General features: G+C 37.9%; 2 protein-coding genes and 1 pseudogene across 2 annotated transcripts; 1 reads left to right on the plus strand and 2 right to left on the minus strand.

Moving 5' to 3' along the window:
* The window catches only part of LOC135199323 (protein zyg-11 homolog B-like), a 49,485-nt pseudogene that overhangs the window by 7,025 nt on the left and 18,719 nt on the right, over positions 1 to 23,741 (minus strand).
* LOC135198928 (protein zyg-11 homolog) lies at positions 306 to 9,013 on the plus strand. The gene is made up of 7 exons (XM_064226848.1): positions 306 to 517; positions 813 to 1,012; positions 2,432 to 2,537; positions 3,553 to 3,739; positions 6,801 to 6,930; positions 7,289 to 7,439; positions 8,970 to 9,013. Exons 2-7 carry the CDS (start codon positions 941 to 943, stop codon positions 9,011 to 9,013), a joined length of 690 nt encoding a protein of 229 aa, XP_064082918.1. The 5' UTR covers positions 306 to 517; positions 813 to 940.
* LOC135198929 (SET domain-containing protein 9-like) lies at positions 10,725 to 22,812 on the minus strand. Its single transcript, XM_064226849.1, has 5 exons — positions 22,685 to 22,812; positions 14,469 to 14,634; positions 12,933 to 13,201; positions 12,327 to 12,442; positions 10,725 to 10,942 (listed from the first exon to the last, which is right to left on the minus strand). The coding sequence occupies exons 1-5, from the start codon at positions 22,762 to 22,764 to the stop codon at positions 10,725 to 10,727; spliced, it is 849 nt and encodes a 282-aa protein (XP_064082919.1). The 5' UTR covers positions 22,765 to 22,812.

The following is a 23,741-nucleotide window of genomic DNA, read 5'->3' on the forward strand; positions in this document are numbered from 1 at the left end:
TAGCTTGAACCCATGAATAGTTTGATAACCCCCATAAAAATGCTTAAAACTCTATTTTATTAGATAAAACTCAAGAAAAAAACCTAAAAAAAATGTTTATACCTGGTTTTTTTAATAGGTTTTTGACAAAAAGAGCATTTTATGCTGAAATTGATATAAAAAAAGGAATTTGTTGAAATTACTTAAAGAAAAATACCATGAATTGGCAAATTTTCAATGAATAAAAGGGGTTATATGTTCCAGAGAGAAATCCACAAATGCATGAGTCCACGAATACTAGGTTCACTGTAATGCTAATATTAATAAAACTGTCTGACTAAAGCTGATCTTATTTTTACAGCTTATACTACCTGTGATGAACATGAACAGCAAGCAGAGTGCGATACAGCTAGCTGGCACAGCGTGTCTGTATAACCTCACTAAATCGTCCCTAGGGGAACAGATTCATCCTCATATACTCAGAGATGTCGTTCACACAACACTGACAGCGATGAGTAATTTCCCATCCCACGCCCAAGTATGTTAAGATTTAGGTGTTTCAGTCAATATATGAAAGCTTTTATGCAATAATAATGTTAAACAGTGCTTTGGCAATATACTTTGTCTTCAAACATAATTTTTTGCATGAAATTTATTCTTGTATCACAGGGTACAAAATGATCTGTGGTCTGCTTGTTGTGGTATTCTGTAAATCCATCATTAAGCATTCTCATTATTCATGTACCAAGCAAAATTTATGTTTTTTTGGAAAGTAAGAAGTAGGTAGTATGATTTTAAGCCCATAAATTACATTGTTATATTTTTTCTCACAGTTACAGAAGAATGGACTTCTTACTTATGCTGTGATCGTATTTTACACGAAGTATCGTTTGACAAATATTGGTGCGCCAAGTTGGTGTTAGACTGCCTTCTCGCCTTCAACGACCCATCAGTCGACAGAATGGCCGTTGCGATATGTTCTATTCTTGCAGCTAAAATTTCGACGACACAAACTGCACTCCTGGGAGCCAGGGTAAGTTGCTTATATTGTCTGTGTACAGTATCTTATTACTTTTAAATATTTTTAACTCTGAAATGCCAAGTGACATATGATGTGTGTCTTTTGACAGTAGACCAGTAGTGTGGTTATTAAAAATTATTTTTTTAACTTTTATTGTCGGGGCATTCAAAATCCCTTTCTTTCAACTATCCTCTCAGTTTAATATCTAGTTGCGTTTGCAGTATTTTGTAAAGACTTCTCCAGCTGTTTCATCTTGTGCCTTCCCTTTGTTTATTACTTTCGTTGGGTTGGGTCGAAGTCTATCCACTTTTCTATCAGCTCTCTTGTCTTTGACCCTGCCCCTTAATTGACAGGATAATCTGAATATTCTTGTTGCTATTTGTAGATGCTGTGTTATCTTAAGTAGTACCTTGTTTAGTTGCCTGGGGCTGGATGCTGACCACATAGCAGTGTTGTCAGATCTCAGGCTGTCATAGTCACTGTACCATGCCCTTCCAAAGTCTTGGCACTTGTGCTCTAGTGCCTTGCTCAGAGGTACACTGAAGTCAACTTTTTTTTACATAAAGTTTTTCGCATTGGTATTCAGTTTTGTCATAAAGTATATTTGAATATAAGTTAATACAGGCAGTCCCCGGTTATCAGCGGGGGGTTCTTGTGATTTATGGGGCCATAATGGCGCAAATAACCAGTTATCGGTGCCATAAGCACCCTTATGGCACCTCTGTTAAGTATGTTATGGCGCCATAACTCTATTATTGGCGCCTTATGGTGCCGATAACTGGAACTCGGCCTGTCATGATGCCATAAATTGGCGATTTTATTACACTAGACAAGCCCCATAAAACCTGATCGCCGATAACCGGGGACTGAGTAAAATAGTTTAGTAGTGGCTTTGCTGTCTAAATGTATCAAAATTATTACCAAACAGTCATCATATGTTGTTTACAGAATGTTTGTTGACTTTGACCCTTTCTGAAGTCCTTGTAAAACTTTGATGTATTTTACTGAGAACTTTCAGAAGCCTGCTCAGGTTTGTAATGGAAGCTATACATTTTCGGAAAATAACATTGTAGAACTTTTGGCATATTTAGACAACAAACCCATAGTTGCTTTACTAACTCTTTATCCTGATATAAAAAGTAAGAAACAATTCTTCATAGTTACACAGTATAAATTTTTTCATCATACTTATTATTATCAATAATTGTAATGAAAATGACCTGCAACATTAATAGTATATTTGAAAGTGGGATAGGTTCATTTTTCTTTGATTATGCTTAGTTTATACCCCTAACATTTATGGTGTTGGTAAATGTTTTGTGTACTATTCACAATTCCAAGTGAGCTTGCCGACTTCTCCAAGAAAATGTTCTGGAATGTAGTTATGTTTTAGCTGTTCATTATGATTTACAATTATTTAACTTTACTCAGAGCATGTACATGAAGAAACTGTTAAGCTTAGTCAAGAAGAGGATGGAGGAAGGCGTTGTGGACATCACTCTGAAATTTACTCTGTCTGCCCTGTGGAATTTAACAGGTGAGTTGACTTCTGAGAAAGCTGCTCTCTCTGTGCCATTCTTTCTCTTTAAGTATTACCCTTTAAATAACCTTGACCCCATCAGAAGGACGCTCGTTTGCAGGGTGCTTGCACAACGCAGTAGATGGAATTTAAGGTTTTCGGTCACCTTATCTGTGACCCCAAATTGTTCTCTGTGGCTTATATTTTTCTTTTGTTTATCACATTGGGTCCCTTCCCACCTAGCTGTCCAGCTTCTTTAGCTTGTAACTCTCTTTCATCCCACATCTAATGCTTCTTTTGTCGCCCCCCCCTTGTAAAAACCAATTCTTTTGGTCCATCCTTACTAGAATCCCAAAATATGATCCTGTGGTCTCATCTGTGAGGTCATTCAGCGCTAGAACAGAAACTGATAGTTAAGTGTTTGAAAGGTTAACAGGGGGAAAACATTGCAGTTGCACAATAAATCAGTTTAGGAGAGGGTGGAAAGTAAGATGGAAGAGAGAATATGAAAGGAGGTACAGTAAAAAGGGATGAATTAATAAAAATAATGATTGCAGTATATTATGGAACTTATATGTGAGCAATTCCCAAACTTCCTGGACTCATCGCCCTGTTTTCTCTATTGTATTGAGTAGACCTGAGAACCCCCCCCCCCCCCCCCCCCCCCCACCCCCCCACAACACAGTATAAAAGATAAAAGACTGACTTTGAAGTGTCACATCACTGAGACTAATATTTTAAAGACTAAAATATTTACAATTTCATTTGAAATTCAACAGGAGATAACTGAAGTCCTCCAACATCCCCCAGAAAAGTACTTTTTAAAATTGTAAATGACTGTCTTTGGTCAGGTGATTTTTTCAAGTAAATATATCTGATAGTTATTTGATTTATATAGAAAATATTTTTGTGTAGTTTGTACCAACGAATGTGTATAGTCCAGGGTGTTTGTAGAACATACCTGTCATTTGTACTGGCAAATCCGAATGCAGTTCTTGACTGTAGGGCTTTAACTTTTTCCTTTGCTTTGCAGATGAATCTCCAGCCACTTGCCAGGTGTTCTTGAAGGAGGAAGGACTCAAATTATTTTTGCAACTTCTCACTGTGTTTTGCAAAGATGCAGCTGTGGAGACAAAAGTTTTGGGCCTACTCAATAACATAGCAGAAGTTGCCCCTCTGAGAAGTGCGCTCATTAATGAGGGTTTCGTAGCTCAGTTGAAGTGAGTAATAATTGAACACAGTAAATTGTAGCTTTATAGGAGTTACACTTTGAACTGTGCCTTGCACAGTAGACTTAAATTTTCTTTGTTGCATACTTCAGGATGCAAATTCCTACCTTTCTGCATTATTTAGTACTTTTCTCTTCCATTTAGGTGTTCCCACCTAGCTGGCCATGTTCTTTAATTTTACTGTGTAATAATTTCTACCTCAAAGAAGTAAATACAGTAATACTTTGGGTTACGAACCGATTAGTATACGAATTTTTTAACTTACGAAGTGACGCCCTCATTCTGGAATACGATTTCACTTTGGAATAACGAAATGCGCGAATTTCTATCATTTGAGGCCGCCTGCTTTGTTTACATCGGACATCGGATGAGCGTGGGATCTACGAACGCATTTTTTTTCTTTTTTTTCGGCCAAAACTTAACGAGGGTCACGTGACTTCCTCCCACGCATCCCTGACCCGTTTTTAAACCATAACTCTTTCACTATCTCGCTGGCGAACGCATTTTTTTCGGCCAAAACTTAACGAGGTCACGTGACTTCCTCCCACGCATCCCTTGACCCGTTTTAAACCATAACTCTTTCACTATCTCGCTGGTGTTAAGATTGAACGCATCTGTCCGTGATACGCTCTCAAATTTGTTTAGTGATTTGCGCACGTGTTGTGTTTCCGTGATAGTGCTTATATTACTATTACCCAAATACTAAAGGACAATGGCTCCCAAGATGACGAAGGCAAGCAGCAAGAAGGAAAGCATAAGAAAGAAGGAGATGATTACAGTCGAAATGAAGAAGGAAATTATCCAAATGCATGATAAAGGCGAGCGCGTGAAAGACATTGCAGCATTCTTCAAGCGGTCGCAATCAACGATCTGCACTATTTTGAAGAAAAAAGAAGAAATTAAAGCCAGTAAAGCATCAAAAGGTGTCACAGTATTGACGAAACAACGGCCTTATATTCTCGATGATGTAGAAAATTTGCTCATGTTTTGGATAAACGAGAAGCAGCTGGCAGGAGATTCCATAAGTGAGAGCATCATTTGCGAAAAGGCTCGTAAGATCTACGAAGATTTGAGTAAAAATGAGCCAGGCACATCAGCAGACAGTGAAAAAGACAGTTTTAAGGCGAGCCGTGGCTGGTTCGAGAATTTTAAGAGAAGGACTGGCATCCTCTACAGTGTTTGTTCGCCATGGTGAGGCTGCAAGCTCAGATACGAAGGCAGCAGAGGCTTACGTAAAAGAGTTTAAAAGGCTCGTGGATTCCGAGAAATACCTCCCCCAACAAGTCTTCAATTGCGACGAGACAGGGTTATTCTGGAAGAAGATGCCCAGGAGGACGTTCATTACGGCAGAAGAGAAGGCACTTCCCGGTCACAAGCCCATGAAAGGACCGTCTAACCCTACTGTTTTGTGCTAATGCAAGCGGGGATTGCAAGGTTAAGCCTCTCCTCGTGTATCACTCGGAAAATCCACGCGCCTTTAAGAAAAACAACGTGCAGAAGAAGCTGTTGCATGTTATGTGGCGATCTAATACAAAGGCTTGGGTGACAAGGATCTTGTTCGTCGAGTGGATGAACGAGGTTTTTGGTCCCGAGGTGAAGAAGTATCTCCGGGAGAAGGACCTCCCACTCAAAGCCTTACTTGTGATGGACAATGCTCCTGCCCATCCTCCATCCGTTGAAGAGGACTTACTGGACGAATTCAAGTTCATTAAAGTCAAGTTCTTGCCCGCCAACACCACTCCAATACTCCAGCCCATGGACCGCACAAGTTATCGCCAATTTCAAGAAATTGTATACGAAGGCTATGTTCCAGCGCTGCTTTGAGATGACGGAAGGCACCAACCTTACCCTCAGAGAGTTTTGGGAAGGATCACTACTCTGTTTACAACTGCCTCAATTCTGATTGACAAAAGCCTGGCAGGGAATCACCAGGAGAAGCCCTCAATTCTGCATGGAAGAAACTGTGGCCCGACTGCGTTGCTGAACGAGATTTTGAGGGGTTCGAAACCGTCGAGAAGGGGGCAGTTGAAGACGAGATTGTATCCTTGGGCATGTCCTAGGGCTGGAGGTTGACACGGACGACATCGAGGACCTCCTGACTGAGCATGGGCAGCAGCTGACGACCGACGAGCTGTTGGAGCTACACAAGGAGCAACAGAGACAGGTAACGGAGGAGATCTCATCTGAGGAGGAGGGGGAAGACGCTGCACAGTCGCTTCCTTCGAGCGAGATCAAGGATTTTTTGAAACACTGGGAAATTGTTAAAAGTTTTATCGAGAAAAATCACCCGAATAAGGCTGCGTCAGGGCGTGCAACAAATTTGTTTATCGATATGGGGTGGGTGGGTCATTTCTATAAAATTTTAAAGAACAGGCAAAAGCAAGCCTCCATAGAAAAATATTTTTTCAAAATTGTGAAAGACGACACAGTGTCGCGTAAGCGTAAAATTAGTGATTGTAGTGAACGGTGCTCTCTAGAGAAAGAACCAGAAAGTCTTCCAGAAGTGTTCACGGAGGGAGATTTCCCCCCCAAGCCCTAACCCTCTCCTCCTCACCCTTCCCCTCCTCCCGTCTCCGTCAAGCCAGCAGCCACACTCGCCAAAGGTAAAGTTCAGGTTTTACTGTGCATGCATATTAAATCTAGTGTTTATATTTAATTTCATTCTTCAATTTTATAATTTTATGTAATTCCTACACGAATTTTCAAACCTTAGTGAACAAAAATAAATGGAAAAATATGAATTGAAATGGTCATTCATGGTCGGGTGGAACGCATTATTTGCTTTTTATAACATTCTTATGGGAAAATCCATTTAGGTTACGAATTTTTTAGGTTACGAAGCAGGTTCTGGAACGGATTAAATTCGTAACCCAAGGTATTACTGTACTGCAGGCTAGACCTATGAATTTAGAAGGATGAATTAACGTTTGGATTAAACTATTTTACTAGGATGCTTGTAGTGTTTTGAATGAGCCACAAGTACAATATTCTCAGTGCTTAGTCTGCTTTAAATGAAAGGTGAATTGCACTTTATATTCTCCTTGCCTTCCAGGTCCCTGCTATGGTCCCCTAACGTGGACGTCAGCTACTTTGCCGCTGGTATAGTAGCTCACCTTGTTTGTGCTAGTCAAGAGTCTTGGAAGCGATCAAATATATCGAAAGAAGACTTGCTGGAAGAACTTGTAAGTAAAAGTTTCGTGAGTGACATATTTGTGAATGATTGACCCTTTGGTAAAACATGTCCCACTTATACTTTATAACTGGGTGACAACGCAAGGGGAGATATACTAACTTTAAGGTAATTTTGAAATTTTCTACCTCTGCATCGCTTGCTTATATTCTAAAGAGAGGTAAGCTGTGTGCAATGATAAATTGCACTTCAATCATATAACCGTGCTTACTGCATCACATTACTCAGAGGTCTGGAAAAACTAACACCTATTAATAATAATAACTGCATCACATTTAGTCATTTCAAATTATATCTGACACAGTATACATATGGTCTGATCAGGCATGAAATGTCTCCTCTTTTTCAAGGGCAAGGTCGTCATAAGTTGGGAGGAACCCAAGGAGGAAATGGTTGCATACCGATCATTCCAGCCTTTCATCCCTCTACTGACAGCCCTGAACATGCACCAGGTTCAACTCTGGGCAGTGTGGGCATTGCATCATGTGACTACGAAAAACAGTAAGAAAAATCTCATAAGATATTTGTTCTTTAGTTATCAGTTGAAAATTATTTTTGTAACCCAGAATGTTTGTAACATTTCATGTGTCACATTCCTTAAAGTTTTTCCTATATTTTCAACCATCAGCTAGATCAGTTTCTGCAGTGAGAATACAGTGAAGCTCTTCTACTGACAATTGGGTGCTCATGTTATTTCAAACATGTTTTGGAGGAATTTCAAAGTTCAGGTCACTAAAGATCCTTGAAAATAAATGGATAATTTCTGTACCACAGCTTTTCTATTTCTTCTGTCGTCATTCAAAATAAAATGCATTCAAGATGTACCAAACCTTATTGCTATTAATGCAAAGAAAGCTTACACTTACAGGTTAATCAACCAAACACTTACAGGTTAATCAACCAACAATTATATTTATGCATAAACAATAACATTAAGGCCTTATAACAGCTTTTAAACTCTAGCCATTGTCATCAGTAATACTGTCAGGCAGATTTGTAGGGTTTAGCAATAAAAAAATGAGAGACTATGGTTCTGGCCTGTTGATAATTTTTGGCACCTCAACAGAACACATGAATCCTAATGGTCTTTAAGTGAATAACGCACACTAGTTTATGTGGTACAGGAACTAAGGGAATTTCTATGCTGAAGTAGAATGTGTGGAAAGATGACCAAACAGAATACATTCCAGTGATGGTATAATTACCATCAAAGGGAGAACGACTTTCAGGCTGTCTTGTCCAAAATGTTAAGACCCTAGGAAACTCTTATTTAAAAAGGTAATATTTCTTATGATGGTAGAATAAAATATCCAACACCCATTTCATGAGATTCCATTAACTTTGTAGATAGTACAGGTAGTTTTATGAAAAGTACTTTTTTTTTCAGGCATCATTATCTAGTAAAGACTAAACACAACTGGGGTTCTAGAATACTACTATGTGTCAGGTATAGTAATAGGTAAAGGAAGAATTTAGCCACTCACATCGGAAGTTGGTCTTTACCTTTGCTCTTCGGAATATTAACTCTTATATTTTGTAATGGGTACGGAAGGTTCTTAGCAATACCCCTTAACCTCAGTTGCATTGCTTCCTGTACTTCACAGCTTATCTTTTTTGTTCTCTTCGAATCCAGTCATCTAACTTTTGTAATTTTACCATGCTCTGATTTTCAGTTTTCATTTTAACAATCCTTAAAGTGATGCATCTCAGTGGTGGACTTACTAAAGGGATGTACAGTTATCATTGGCTCGAATCCTGTGCATAACTAGGGCCTCTGGAATTCCACCTCTCATTTCTGTCTTGAACTTTATCTGGAAATTTCCATTCATCTCTAGCCTCCTTTTTCATCATTTTCATGTAGGTTGGGAGCCTTCCAACTCTTCTGGTGCTCACAGGAGCCTAGTTGACACCATCACTTACTATTACCCAAAGTGTCTGTGAAAAATCTCTCATTTCATAAGCGCTAAGTATGCACTGTATTTTGTCATGGTAATATTTTAAGAATGATGTGTATTTTCATTCATATTGCAGGTAAACGCTACTGCCGCATGCTTGTCAGAGAAGGCGTCGAATGACGTCCTCTGAAATTGGTAAAATTTACCGGCTTCTAATGCTTCTGTGAGGGAATTAGCCGAAAGAGTTGTAGATGTTCTTCATGAAAATGGTTATTCAAAGGATATATAATATTTTATAATGTTAATGGTTTTTACAAAATGTATCATCACTAGTTAGTTTAAATTTCTGTTACTTGAATAAATATATCTAAAATTTACTGAACCGTATGATCCATTATGTGATAAAAATCTAATTTTAAATAAATATTTGAAATTAAATATTAGTCAAAATATCATATAAGTACCAGCCCAGCCTTGGGCATTTACAGTAAAAGATTCAGAAAAGGTGTGACTACAATATCGAGCGCCTCAGTGGCGTGATCGGTATGGTCTTGACCTGCCACCTCGGTGGACGCGAGTTCGATTCTCAGGCATTCCATTGAGGTGTTAGAGATGTATATTTCTGGTGATGGAAGTTCACTATTGACGTGGTTCGGAAGTCACGTAAAGCCGTTGGCCCCGTTTCTGAATAACCACTGGTTCCATGCAACGTAAAAACACCATACAGACAGTACAATATCCAGTGTCTAGGCCATTTTACAAATAAGTCAGTAGGTGAGAGTTTTGGTGTTAAGAGGCTTGAAAATAGATTTGGTCAAGGGTTGCAAAGGGGTGAGGAGCAGTTATTCAGATACTCGGAGAAATAGTAGAATTTGCTGACTCGTGAAAGCCTGGAAAAATGGTGAAGGTGAAAACATTGACTAGAGAAAATTGAAGAGGGCTCATCAGACCTCTAACCCTGGTATGGAGAAAACTTAATTTTAATACAGTTTTAAAACATTTGATGAAATTGTCACAACAGCAGGGAACATTAAATTACTCAACCAATCAGTGTTATACTACGGAACTTTAATTTTTGTTCTCTACGTACAGAGCAAAAATTAATTTACTATCTTTTACGTGATTCATCCAATAGAGCATATGAACTTTTAACGTAACTGGTAAATGTGACAAATTCCAATGCCTGGAGTTTTTGTTTTGTCTTGGAAAAACTTTGTATTTCTATGTAACATCTATAGCTTCTAGAAAATATTAATGAAGGGATTTCCAACCATTTAAGAAATATATTTTCAATGTAAAAACCATACTTGCCTCATGTGAGATGCCCAAGACTAGAACATAACAGAATTTTCCAATTGAAAATGAGCATTGTACTGAGTAACCAAATAGATCCAGTGCCCAGGTCATCTGTGTCTGCCATCTGCAAATTACATATCCCAATACATTTCACTTGTAAATTCCTGTTCAAATTCTAAACTGAACAATATACTGCCTACAAGTGCTTACCAGCACTTGAAAGACTAAGCAGAACACTTGAAAAATTACCTGCTAATTATGAATGTGTCAAATATGGACCATAGCAGAGGCAGCTAAACTTGCTGAAAGAACAAGTTAAATACAATACTATTACATTATTTATCTAATCATGCTGAAGTATATACCTCACTAAGCACCAGGGCACTTCAAGAAAAGAATGCGAGTCATTTCTCAATTCTCTAATGATACATACTTTTCTATCCAGGGAAGCAACTGATGAAAACCTAGAGACATTTGAAACACTGTTTCTTGAGAATTATAATAAACAGCGTAGCATAGTTTGGCACTGCCTTCTTGTTTCATATTTTCTTATGAGATTGGTTTCCTTCCAGCCGCTTAATTTTGGATAATAACGCTACTTAATTATAGTGAAATAATCTGAAAAGAGCTCTTCCCCACACTTGATATCTCTGGTAGCAATCAAAGCGACAACACGTAGTGGAATGTCACACTCTGGATTCCTTGGGGGGCTGGGGGAGAATACCACAAGTTTGGGGATAAAGCATCGTTCCTGCAGGTGGATGTGTCTTCCGTCTATGGTCAACTCTTGGTAAGCCACATTACTTGGGTAACCTGGAATAGTGATTTCTGAACTGGTAAACTAATTACTAAAGTAAACAAACTTGCAAATTATAAAAGGTTGAAGAACACAGCAGAACTGCATATCATTACAGTATAATAAAAAAAAATTTACTTCATACCGACTAATAAATTGTGCTTCCTTCATACCTGACTAATAAATCTTGCTGAGGTACAAGACTTGATCATTAATTTGGGAATAGCTTCCACATGAAGGAACTGCCATTGTTATATGTTACATGTCCGATCCCCGTAAGACGGTAATAGTGTCGGTGCACCTAATGCAGTGATTGTAGGCTTTAAATAAGGTTCTTCGCAGCATCCCTTTTGTCCCCTAGTTGCAACCCCTTTCATTCATTTTCATTTTACCATACCTCATTCAATTCTCTTTCTTCCATCTTACTTTCCACCCTCTCCTAACAATTTTCACATAGCGTAACTGCAAAACGTTTTACTCCCATTAAACCTTTAAAAACATTTCACTCTCAATTTCCCTTTCACGTAGGTCCCAGCACTTGGCCTTAGGCCTAAATTTTATATTCCATTCCATTACGTATATGACCAAATCAACTTTTCATTTATACAAGGGAAAGGTAAGCAACTGAAAGTTACCTAAAGATACCAAGCTGTTCCCAAACATCAATAGTAATTGAAATTGGCAGTAGAACATAGGAAAGAGCATATTACAAATGAGCTGATGAGAGATGTGGTGGTGTCCTAAACAACACACTGATCAGAAAGGAAGTAGCACGATGAAGAGCGGTAAGATCTCATGTAAAGAAGGACACATGAATACTTAGATCTGATGGCAGCCAGAATTGGAATATAAAATTTAGGACCCAGGTCACTCAGTGCTGGAAGGGAATTGAGAGTAAAGAAAGAGGTTTGAAAGGTGAACAGGAGGAAGACCTCACAGTTGCACTATGAAACAACTAATTAAAGAGAGGGTGGAGAATAAGATAGAAGAAAGAGAAGATGAATGGAGGTACAGTAAAAGGAATGAAAGGGGTTGCAGTTAGGGGCTCAAGGGATGCTGCAAAGAACCTTAGTAATCCTACAGTGTACTGCCTGAGGTGCAATGCCGGCACTACCCCTCTACAGGGATCTGATGACAGTTCACACATACAATGAAACATTTCACATCAGATCCTAAAAATTAATTCACTAATGTGAAAATGTTTAAGATGCTATGAAGTCCAGCAACTTTAAAATTGATAAAGACAGGTAGTTTGGGCCTGTGATGAGAATGGAAGAAGGCAACCAGAGAGAAGTAGCAGGATTCATAACCTGATGAAGTCTAAGATGTTCACAGAATAAGACAAAGAAGACAACTTGGTGAGATGGAAATTTGCACAAAAAGTCGAGATACAAAACTTACCTTTACTTTGATTATTAACGTATTGGCCGACGTTAAGAGGATTCAAAGGATATTCTGTCAGCCAAGAAGTGTCGGCAATTGGAAAGCTTCCAACCCGGTCACGGTTAACACAGGACCTAAGAGAGTGAGATCGAGGTGAGACTGAATACGTAGTAGTATGTGAATCAATGACAGAATAGTACCTCAACAAAAGATTTTCACTTAGTAAAATATTCATATCACAAGGGAGAAATATGACCAACTGAAAACAAAGGAAAACATCTAAAAGATGACAAAATAAAATCTTTCATGACAATTCCAACATAATACTATAAAAATTTACAAACCACTTATTTTATAACTAAAGATGGTAGCTAACTGAGTGCTGTCTATCTTTAATCCATGCAAACAAACTTCCTATGATTTTTTCCTACAAGCAACAGAGATCTGGTACATAATAGGTAATGACCTGTTAGATCCTGTAGCTTTAATTAACCACCAATCTCTATGCAAGTAAAAATATATACTAAAGTCTTCTTCAAATAAATATACATCATAGTCAAAATAAATAAACAAAATGAATTCTCTGCTATATTACCTAAAACAAAATTTGCTCATAAAACTAACCTGAAAAGTGACTTTGAAATCCTCTTATCATGACCATCTATCAAGATACCATCAGCACAGCGAAAGATGAAAGGATTACCGATGCTCTGGAAGAAAATAGGTTGTACTGGAAGATAGATAACTCCTGGATATAGCCCAACAACTTGTCCCTTTTTCACAACAGTGCTCATGGAATCCTGAATATCATTTGGCCCCACTACTATCACACCAGTACCTCCAACAACGCTTGGAGCACGGATCACATGGAATCCCATGACTTCTTCCATTATCTGTGAAATAACAAAGTATAACAATTCATCATTATTTTACCTAAAGTGTAAAAATACCTATTTCAGTAAATCTACCACTGTATGTATTGGAGTTTGACCAGATGAATGTGTGAAATTTTTATAATTTCTCTAGGCTGACTCAAAGAGTTGAAAATTGGTAAATTGTAAAATGTAATTTATGAAAGTCAAAAGTGAAGAATGTGAAATCACAAGAGGCTAATAACAAATTCCAAGGCCGTGTCAATGCATTTCTGAAAGACATGCTGTTGTAGAAGGCTTTATTTTGATTTATCTAATATTCAAGCGCTTTCAGGGTTACTTATCATGCAGCGCTAGTTTGGAAGGGCAGAATATTAGTCAAACAAAGTTAGCTGTCTCCTGCACCTTACTGAGTTTAAGATACAACTGCTACCAAGTCTTACTTAAAGAGTCCCCCATCTGTACTTCATCTCTGTTCTCTTACACTTAACACAAACTAAAAATGGATGGAGTACATGTTATACTGTTGTCCATTTATTACCTTCTCTGTATTTGTTCTCTCTCTCTCTCTCTCTCTTAACCATATGTGCATTACATTTTCTTTAGGTTTGGTTCCATGTTCAAAGCCTATCACGCTTGTTCTGTTAGACTGTGTTAATTTTGGAAAATAACATTAAACATTTCTGCTAACCAAACTGGGGAATGATTGTTAATGTCAATAGTGTGTGCATTATTGTTACTACTGAGAACAGATAATCTGACTTAAGTGGGTTATTTTCCTGAACAACAGGAAAAATATTATCAAGGGAAAGGAACCTACCATAATTCATTTCCAGTACATTTGGCTTTCAAAACTGATAGTACTTACATATTCATTCCTCATTTTAAGAATAAAGGTTTCTTTTAATTATGCATTATCGTTCTGATTTTATGTACTACAAAGTACATTATTGACCCTTTCTTAATTATACTTGCAAGAAATGTCAGAGGTCATACATATAAACAGACCCAAGTTGGCTCAGTCAGTTCCAGAAGTGCAGCAGAATGTAGAGAGAGAAATCATTGTCGTAACTGTCAACCTTTCCTACGTTAGATTTTCCCTTGACAAGGTTAGACATGAAATGAATTCTCATCACAGCCCTCTGTTTTAAACACTTCATTTTAATTCCTACCTAGTCTAGGTCATAATCCATGCCTTTTCCCAGGATTTTCTGGACATTTCTACCAGTTTTTACCATACAACTTCTATACCTGCATATTCATAAGAGAATGTAAAAGGATGACAAACCTTCAAAGCTTTCTGATGTGCGCTCTGACGCTGCTTTGGAGAAGTTTCCACCACAACATGAAACAGAGTTCCTCGGAGAGCAGCTGTTAAGGACGTCAGCTGGTCTAAAAGACAGTCATCTGAAATGATCTTGTCCATATTGTCTGCAGTTACACTACGAACAGTCCTGTTATTGAATGTTTGTAAAAGTTATGAGCAACATATACTACTGCATATTAATAACTTCACCCCATTAACACCTACCAACACATTTTAGACAAAACAGTACTACACTGATCTTCAAATTGAGACATTATATTTCTTTGAACATACAAATTAAAAACTTAAAAATACATGAAAAAACATTCGTTTCTAAAATATGTATTGTCAAGGATTAAAATTACAGAAACTATTTTTGTTTGTACTGTTAGTAATTCTGAAATCATTTGAAAAAATTCCCAGCAACTACTTTGAAGTGCTAAGAGTCACAGCTGGAATGCATTGAGAAGATTGTGTCTATCACAAAGAAACTAAAAATTGAGAGATGTGGCATTCCAGAGGCTAGAAAATAAACTCACTTCCCCAGACTGAGGCCCATCATAAATTCAGGCCTTTTTTCCTATTCATGCCCGAACATCTACCAATGTTAGCCAAGACCTGAATAGCACAGTTAGCACCTCATCTGACCTACGACATCTTGTGTCTCGCCACGATCTCGTGCTGCTGGACGAACTGAACCCTCCACCCTGTGTCATCTAGGTATGGAAGACTTTTATGCTTTCCTATATCAAAGAACATAACCCACTTGGGTTGCCTAAGTTGGTCTGGTCAAAACAGCAAGCTCTCTCCATTAAGAGTACAGGCTGCATGACTCTAACTTGACCTCTCCAAGCTCAGAATGACTGACCCAGACTCTAATCCTAACTGGCATAGGTTCCCCTCTATTTACTATACAGTGGACCCCCCGTATTCGCGTTCTCCGGATTCGCGGACTCACACATTCGCGGATTTCTCTCGGGAACGTTTCCCTGCATTATTCGCAGGAAATTCGCGCATTCGCTGTATTTTTCTATGAGAAATATCCACAAATTCCTGGTTTTTGTGATCAATTTCATCATAAAATGCACTTTTTGTGATAAAACTATTAAAAAAACCAAGTATGAACATTTTTAGTGGTTTTTCTCAAGTTTTAACTAACGAAATAGGCTGTTTTTAGCGCTTTTAAAGGGGTTCCAGACATTCGCGGATTCTAACTATTCACGGGGGGGTCTGGTACGCATCCCCCGCGAATACGGGGGGAACACTGTATTTTCAAGTTTATTTGTTCAGCCTTCAAGCTATAAACAAATTTCCCTCAGAATGTGGTCCACACACTTCCAGATGAACAAAGCATATGGTGAATTTATCTATGAGGTTTTTCTAGTACCATGGCAGATATGCAGCTCAGGGGTACTTCATTACTTTACTTTTCCTGAAAATTTTGTAAATTACTTATTACTTATAAGCATTCCCAAGTTTCCTCTGAACAAGTAACATTAAAACTGCATTTGCATCTGCCAAGAATAAAAATAAAACCCCTGCAAAAATAAATTACAATACTGTTTTCACCTCATAACAACACCCCAAAACTAAAACACATAACCCCCCCCCCCCACACCACACACACACACACACACACACCAAGTACAGTTAATATGCAGACAAGGTCAAAATGTATGTTGAATATAAGCGACATTAGCTGCAATGCACTCAAACAAAAGCAAGCACTTTACAAATAGGAGAAACTACAAAATCACATAAATACATAGTAGTACATAATTCATAAGGACCCCTAAAAACTATGGTGATTAATATAATAATACAGCCCAATACAGACTTTCTGTACAAATTGGTAAAAATGGGAGATATACAGGGTCAAAAATTGGAATACTAGATGGAAAGACACCCAAAAAGTAAAGGGTACAGAACAATAAAGCAGAAAATCAAACGGACATTGCAAAGACCCATTAGCATTGCCTACGGTGCACTAAATTGGGGACACTGTCAGCAGTAAATCCATACAAGAATAGAAGAATTACAATCAGTACGAGGTAAGATATATAATAAAACATACCATATCATGGTGCAATGAAACTGGCTGGAAGTGAAATGATCTGGCTGGGTGGATGAAAGACTTCCTTTGTTGGAGGCATACTTTACTCAGCATTGGCTGCCACCGTTTGTTTCACGTAACTATGTAAGCAGTATTATGATAATTGCACCTACAAGGGTATTTAGGGAAAAGTAAACTATGTTTGTTCATTGTAGGTAAACAATGAAGCCTCCGTAAACTTGACAGTGCACCTGACTTCTTGGAAACCAGCAATTTTTCTAAAAGAAAAACCCACTTTTCTTAGAAATCCATAAAAGCTTTCAAGTCAACATGATCACAGTAACTAAGTCTGGCTGTCATCAGCTGTTGTGTTCACCCTGATAACTAGTAAATCCCCATGGTAAATACAGACAGCCCTGGTTAACAGCAGCATCAGTTAACAACTATCCGCTTTATGGTGCTTGTCTAACGGACACTGTTAACTGGATTTTCTGCGCCGATCTCCAGTTAACAGCACCGTTAAGCAGTTTTTTAGTGCTGTTATCTCTGATTTCCAGTTAGTGGTGATTTTCGGTTAGCAACATCGGGCAGGGAATGGAACCCCAGCTATTAACCGGGGACTGCCTGTAATCATTTGAATCCTCTAAAATTCTCCTGTTTCAGCTCATCTTCCAGTAACTGTGCTTCCCTACACTAACGAACCAGCACAAGGTGCGGCTGTCTCCGACTTACACAGAAAACAAGAGTCTATTGGGTAGGCCTATGATTCACCCACGGCCTGAGCTGGGTTACCTCTTCCATTTTGTTCTTAGTCATCTTAGTGCCCCATTTGTAAATCTGCATGGGAGGTTCCTCATAAAAGTTAAAAGTACAGAGAAATTTTAATCAAAACGTGACATCAGTGACTAGCAAAACTGACTAGAATACATTCAAAGACGAATAAATTCTATAGACACTCCTTGAGGAAAAGGTACTACTATATGAAATATACAAAATTGAGAAAAGTGGTCATAAATTCTACTTTGGTATCACAGCAATTCTGGTTGTCATTTCTAATATGAATTAAACAAGAAGAGTGTGTTTTACAATTACTCCAAACCACTACCACAGGAATGAAATACTCCAGTAAATAATACAAAAATGGTCACACAGCAAAACATATCCACTAAATGATCAAATTTCAAACAATTACAATTTTCCACTTTCACAAGAGCCCAAAACTTTGACCTGCAGACAAAATTGCTGTTTTTTGCAATGTGGTCCAAACTATCAAACATTAGGTGGTATAGGTGTGAAATTTCACCAGTTTTAGCCTGTGTTTAGGATTATTCATCCGTTTCCTTTGGTCTCCTCCTGCCAACTTCTCAAACATGCCTTCATTCAATTTACAGTCTTCATTTTAAAAACAAATACCTTGGCACACCTCTACAAGAGACTAGTGTTAAAATAATATGCATAAGTAATAAAAATTACATAGCAAAGGAAATGTCAGCATTAACGGAAACTGCCATAACCTGGCTACATCAGTATTTAACAGAAAAACATAACCTTGTTATGTTAGTACAGAATTTTAACAGAAACTTAACCCTGCTACTATGTCAGTATTTAACAGAAACTCATAAACATGCTTTGTCAGCAGTCTTAAACAAAAATCATAACCTTGCTATGTCAGTATCTAACAGAAACTGCCATAACCTTGCCTATAACGTCTCGTTACCATGTAAAGCAACTAGTACACAACAGCTTTTCAGAACTGAAAATGTTAAAAAAGGGGAATTACAGCTAAAAGCAGACATTAAAAGCATCCTTTTCCAGGTAGGTCATTTGTTTTACTACCTACTTACATATAGGTAAACAACTGATAATTAATTCAGGAAACAATCTACGAGCAAAAGTACTTCAGGCATTAGTTTTTCAAGCTGGTTACTACACTGGTTAGTGGCAGAGTAACCAGGGTAGCTTTAAGCACCACAACCACTCTGGTGATGGCATCAGTACATAAACTTCCCTAAACTTTGCCCAATATAAGCACTGGTAACTTGTCACTTAGTAACCAATCCAATTACGAAAAAAAAAGTAAAAGTCTTATCATAAAAATGGCATCTATCCGCAAAGCAAAGATTTACCAACATTACTTTACTTCTTTTACTTTGTTCCCCACTTTCCTACTGCTCAAAAGAATGAATGAAAGTGGTATAAAGAAAATAAGGGGAGCCATAAGAGAGAGAGAGAGTGCAAGCCACTCCATTCAGTCAAGCCAAACTGGTAGCAACAGAGAGAGAGAGAGAGAGAGAGAGAGAGAGAGAGAGAGAGAGAGAGAGAGAGAGAGAGAGAGAGAGAGAGAGAGAGAGAGATTAATATCAAACCAAAAGGCAAAGGGTACAATTACCAAAGACAATTAACACAGAAAAAGATTGAAAACCACAAAGGAATGATATTACCAATAAAACTTAATACACCAGCAAAACTGAGAAGACTGAAAATGACTGTTTCTCTATTGTTTATGGCATGGAAGCATTGGATCAAAGAATATAATTGGAATATTAAAGTCAGGCCACAGGCCAAGCGCTGGGACTTACGAGTTCATTCAGCGCTGAAAATAATGTTGAAACAATTGCTAAGAAAGAATATGAACGGAGGTATTAGTAAAAGGAATGAAAGGGGTTGCAGTTAGGGGATAAGGTTATAAAAATTCTCTCTCCCTCTCATATCATTTTAAATATTTTTGTTATGTCTCATTTCCTAACTCAATTATGGTTCTCCAAATGTACTGTATACAGAAGACCACAGCAGGACTTTACATTGAATTATCTTTAAGTATGAACTTGGATGGGGGAGTCAGGATTAACTGTACAGGCAGTCCCCAGTTATCGGCAGTCTCGGTTAATGGCGATCCAGTTTTATGGCAGTTGTCTGGTGCCATAAAATTGACGATTTATGGTACCATAACAGGCTGAGTTTTGGTTAACGGTGCCATAAGGTGCCGATAATAGAATTATGGCACCATTAACTGGTTATCATGGCCGAGTTTCGGTTAATGGCGGCTTTCAATATCATCACCCCACTGAGAACCAAGGACTGCTGCCCTGTATTTTTAAAATCCTGCAGAGGGGCTACATTATTAATTATCAGAGATAACTGAGAGTATACTGTGCTATATTAAAAGTAGTATTTGAATAGTGAGGAATACACTGTATTCTTCAAATAACCATGTCTAATAAAATATGATGGCCACAAGATGTAAAAATTTCTAAGAAACGTATCCATTTCAAGGCTTATCAATCTCACAGTCAGTCATGTCATCTTGTAGTTTTACATTAGTTTTTTATCAGTAAACAAGTCATTTTAATTTCTAAACAATACCTCTCAACCTAAAGTCACCAGTTATGGGCTCTTGTATAATAATCTAACTTTCTTCTAAACACTAATACCTACACTTTCAAAATAAATTACAGTTTGATTCTTGCAGAAATCTATGGAAAAACTGTGATTATTCTAGCTGCCTTTTTATTACATGATCAAAAATTCTGCACACTGTACTAATTACAAAAAATACAATACAGTCATTTTATAAATCTAAAGTAGCACCAAAAATCACAGAGCAGAAGTTACTATTATTTGTGACAAGAATTTGTTGAACAAATCCATCAACAACTATGGTTCACTTGAAGCAATGGCAGTCTAACTAACAGACATTTTTTATTTTTCTGAGGAATATAAAAGACTGCCACTAATATTTTCCATGAACTTTCTTCATTAACAGAATATGAGAAAATAAGTCAGTTTCAGTTTTCCATTACATCTCATTCCCAGTCCTCTCGCATTACAAATTTCAATCTCCAGTTATTTTTGGCAGCCTCTGACTTGTACCTCTCAATATCATCGTGAGAGATATTGTGCCAAAATACGAGATAAGCAAAGTACCACAGTTCAGGGCAGTGGATGAGAAGGCAGTCAATTCCTCTGCTGCTCAGGGAACATTCCTTGATCTTCAGTTTCTCAAGATGTTTAAGTCCATCTGAGAGAGCAATGTAAATAAAGAGGTCGTCATTCAAGCAGTCCGCGGTTTCGCTGTATGGCAGAGGGGAAAATACAATGCTCAATTCTTTAAGGGCCAGTGCGTGAGTTAGCAAAGAAAGCAATACCTTTGATGAACTGACAGTGACAGATGCCACTCTCAGCATCTTCCATTCAGGAATTTCATAACCTTCTGAAATCATAATGTTGCTCTGGAATTTCTCCAGATTAGGAGTGAGTTCCATTATCCACGATAAATCAAGCGGACTGTTGATGTTGTCTGTCAGAATGAGCTCCTTCAAAGTGCTCCCTCTAATCTGCAGGTAATCATAAATGTCCCAAGGCTCACCCCTAACATCTTCAATAGTGAGTGACTGGAGGGGATGAAGTAAATGAAGGACGTACATGCTACTCAAACGGGTTGTAAATTTAGATACATTAGGACAAGTTTCACTCAACAGTGATGCCCACTCAGCTGTCATGAGAAACTCACTCAGCTCATTAAACTGGAACTTTCTGATATCGTCATCAGGCTGGAGAAGTTCTATGACATAACTTATAGATCCACAATCTATCTGGCTACCCAGTGATCTCAGCTTTGGCAAGAATTTCGTAACAATAACGGCTCCCATCATGCTCGTTGCAGTGCCAGATATGCATAAATAGCTCAGAGAATTACACAGCTCTGTCGTATCCAAGTCCATGCGTGAGATCTGCTCTGCTGTGCGGCCATTTATGACAGCAGGGTCCCTCAGTATCAGCCTTGCTATGCCGTCATCAGTCACATAAGATGAGTGTGAAATATCCAGGTACTCCAAATGCAGACAATTGTTACCCAGGATGCCCATAATCGTTAAGTCGGCGAGGCCTCTCAGTGTCAGCCAACGTAAGTGATGCATCTGATTGAACACACGATAAAATGTCAGGTTTATATCTGGGATGTGTCTCCTATCACTACGACCCCTGACGTTACAAACGATTCCCAGCTTTGTGAGATTCAGAATAAGACCAAAGGTGAGGGTCCGATACAGCTGGAAAATTTCGTCCACATAATATTCACCAGTTTGTGTTACATCAAGGCACTGGGTACTCTTGTCTCCTAAAACATCCTCCAAGGAGGAAGCACTTTGCTACTACATGGGACTTGGTACATGTGAGCCTTACATACATGGTTGAGCAGCTGTTGACGAACATTTGGATTCAAGGTCTCAACGACATATTGCCTTTGCTTTAAACGATTCTGTGGGGCTGCTTCATGGTTCAGGCAGTAATAAAGCCATCGCCAAACCCAATCCGTACAGAGAATACTAAGAGAGGTTATCTGCTGAAATGGTGGCATTTTTATCTGTTCTGTAACACCTTACACAGTTAAACAACACTTATTTGCACAGTATTAACAATTGGGAGAAAATTCTTGAAAGCTCAGAAATAAAAATGTGAAGGATAGCCCTCTGCAGAAGTCAAGAGATTTTCCATCAATGACAGAAAGAGTACATGGACAACGATGGAGTGTCTGCAAGAAGAGAATATTTCTCTGTACAAAAATCATGACTCATCTTTTTTATCAATATATTTTTCAATATTTTTGAAAATTATTTCAACAAAGGAATCATTACAAATCAACTAGGTCACATCACACAGCATTGCTTCACAAATTTCTCACAGCAAAAGTAGCTATTGTATGCATAATCACACAACCTAAAAAGAATCATACCAGTACGCACAGTAGTCATAGTTATCAAACTGAATGTAAATCAGTAACAACAACAAACTGGAAGGAATACAAAAAGTCACTCTTGAAATACGAGAACATACATCCATACATTAACAGTTATGGCCTAAGGATTCCTTCGTGTCAACTAATTATGTGCATTTTTCTAATGGATGACAAGACTTAGGTAAGCAAAACTACTGGTATGTTCTGTGCTGGTGTAAAAACATGCAGTACTATCTCACACCTACAACTGCTCAAACTATAAGGGATTACTATACCATAATATTACGTGCATTGTTATACTGCTAAATTATCCGACATAAATATTACTCCTAGTGTTAGTGCCTTGTTACTAGTTATTGCACATTACAGAAAGTTTACGTAAAACAAATTCAAGCTTTAAATCCAACTTACCTTTCCTTAAGGTTGAAGGCAAGCCATGGAACAAATCGATACTTATAGGAATGCCATACTTGAGTGAGTTTGTCCAACATCCTCAGACTTCCTCAGGAAAGGGAACTGCAAACTTTTAGCGTAGGACCCTGAAACAAGAAGAAAAAAAATCAAACTTGAAACTATACCTATTATTATAATTATAATCTATATAGGTTTAATAGTTTACTCATATTAATGAGTCATGCTCCTAGACTCTCGTGTACAATGGGTCGACTACCAATACATTTGGAGTGTCCCTTAGGCATCCATCTTCAATACTTTCTGCCTTTTCTTAACAATTCCCTGTAGTCTTATGCTCCTAAATTCTTTACACTCAACATTGGTCCAAAATTCATTTGAAAAAAATGCTTCGAGCAATTCCTACAATAGGTTGTTAACATATCACAGTAGCATGTTAATACCAATTTAAACTCATGGGATTGAGAAATGCATCCATACAAAATGAAAAAAGGTTTGGCAGCTGAGTGGAAGAGAGCAAAGTTGAATAACATTAAGACAATAAGCTAAACGACACAAAACTGTCAGTGTAAATAAACTAAAGACAAAATTTTCAGGTGAAATCATTTCAACAAAAGGAATCAAATTACCCATATTCAGTACTATCTTTTTATTATCTTTTACATCAATCACTAACCTTTAACAATAATAGTACATTTCATATATTTAAGTAACATTAAAACTTAATGGACGGATACCATCGTATGAGTAGCGATAACAGGTTTTGAGAGGTGGACGGATTCACTCCTGGCGAACAGCAATATCACGCACCATACGATTTGGCTAGATCGAGCAGCAGAGAGCTTCCATTACTTCAGTGGCCTATGAATGACTCTTGGCGACTGAACTCTCAGGTCCCTTTACCAAATGGCTGTCTCATGAGGTTAGAGGTGTTCTGGACTTCAAGGGGTAATGTCATGCTTGTCTTTCTTCCATATCTTTTTATTTATTTGCTCATAAATATACCCAGGGATTGGTATTGTTGTAGTTCTTATCTTTTACGAATTAGTATGTCAGC

This window comes from Macrobrachium nipponense, chromosome 25 (genome assembly GCF_015104395.2).
Source record: "Macrobrachium nipponense isolate FS-2020 chromosome 25, ASM1510439v2, whole genome shotgun sequence".
In the NCBI taxonomy this organism is placed as follows: domain Eukaryota; kingdom Metazoa; phylum Arthropoda; class Malacostraca; order Decapoda; family Palaemonidae; genus Macrobrachium; species Macrobrachium nipponense.

Coding starts and splice junctions, on each gene's coding strand:
- LOC135198929 (XM_064226849.1), bottom strand. CDS start 22,764: ATGTTGGACAAACTCACTCAAGTATGGCATTCCTATAAGTATCGATTT. Junction 13,202..14,468: donor CACATCAGAAAGCTTTGAAG/GTTTGTCATCCT, acceptor GTTATTTCACAG/ATAATGGAAGAAGTCATGGG. Junction 10,943..12,326: donor CGTTAATAATCAAAGTAAAG/GTAAGTTTTGTA, acceptor TCACTATTCCAG/GTTACCCAAGTAATGTGGCT.
- LOC135198928 (XM_064226848.1), top strand. CDS start 941: ATGGCCGTTGCGATATGTTCTATTCTTGCAGCTAAAATTTCGACGACA. Junction 1,013..2,431: donor CTGCACTCCTGGGAGCCAGG/GTAAGTTGCTTA, acceptor AACTTTACTCAG/AGCATGTACATGAAGAAACT. Junction 6,931..7,288: donor AAGACTTGCTGGAAGAACTT/GTAAGTAAAAGT, acceptor CTCTTTTTCAAG/GGCAAGGTCGTCATAAGTTG.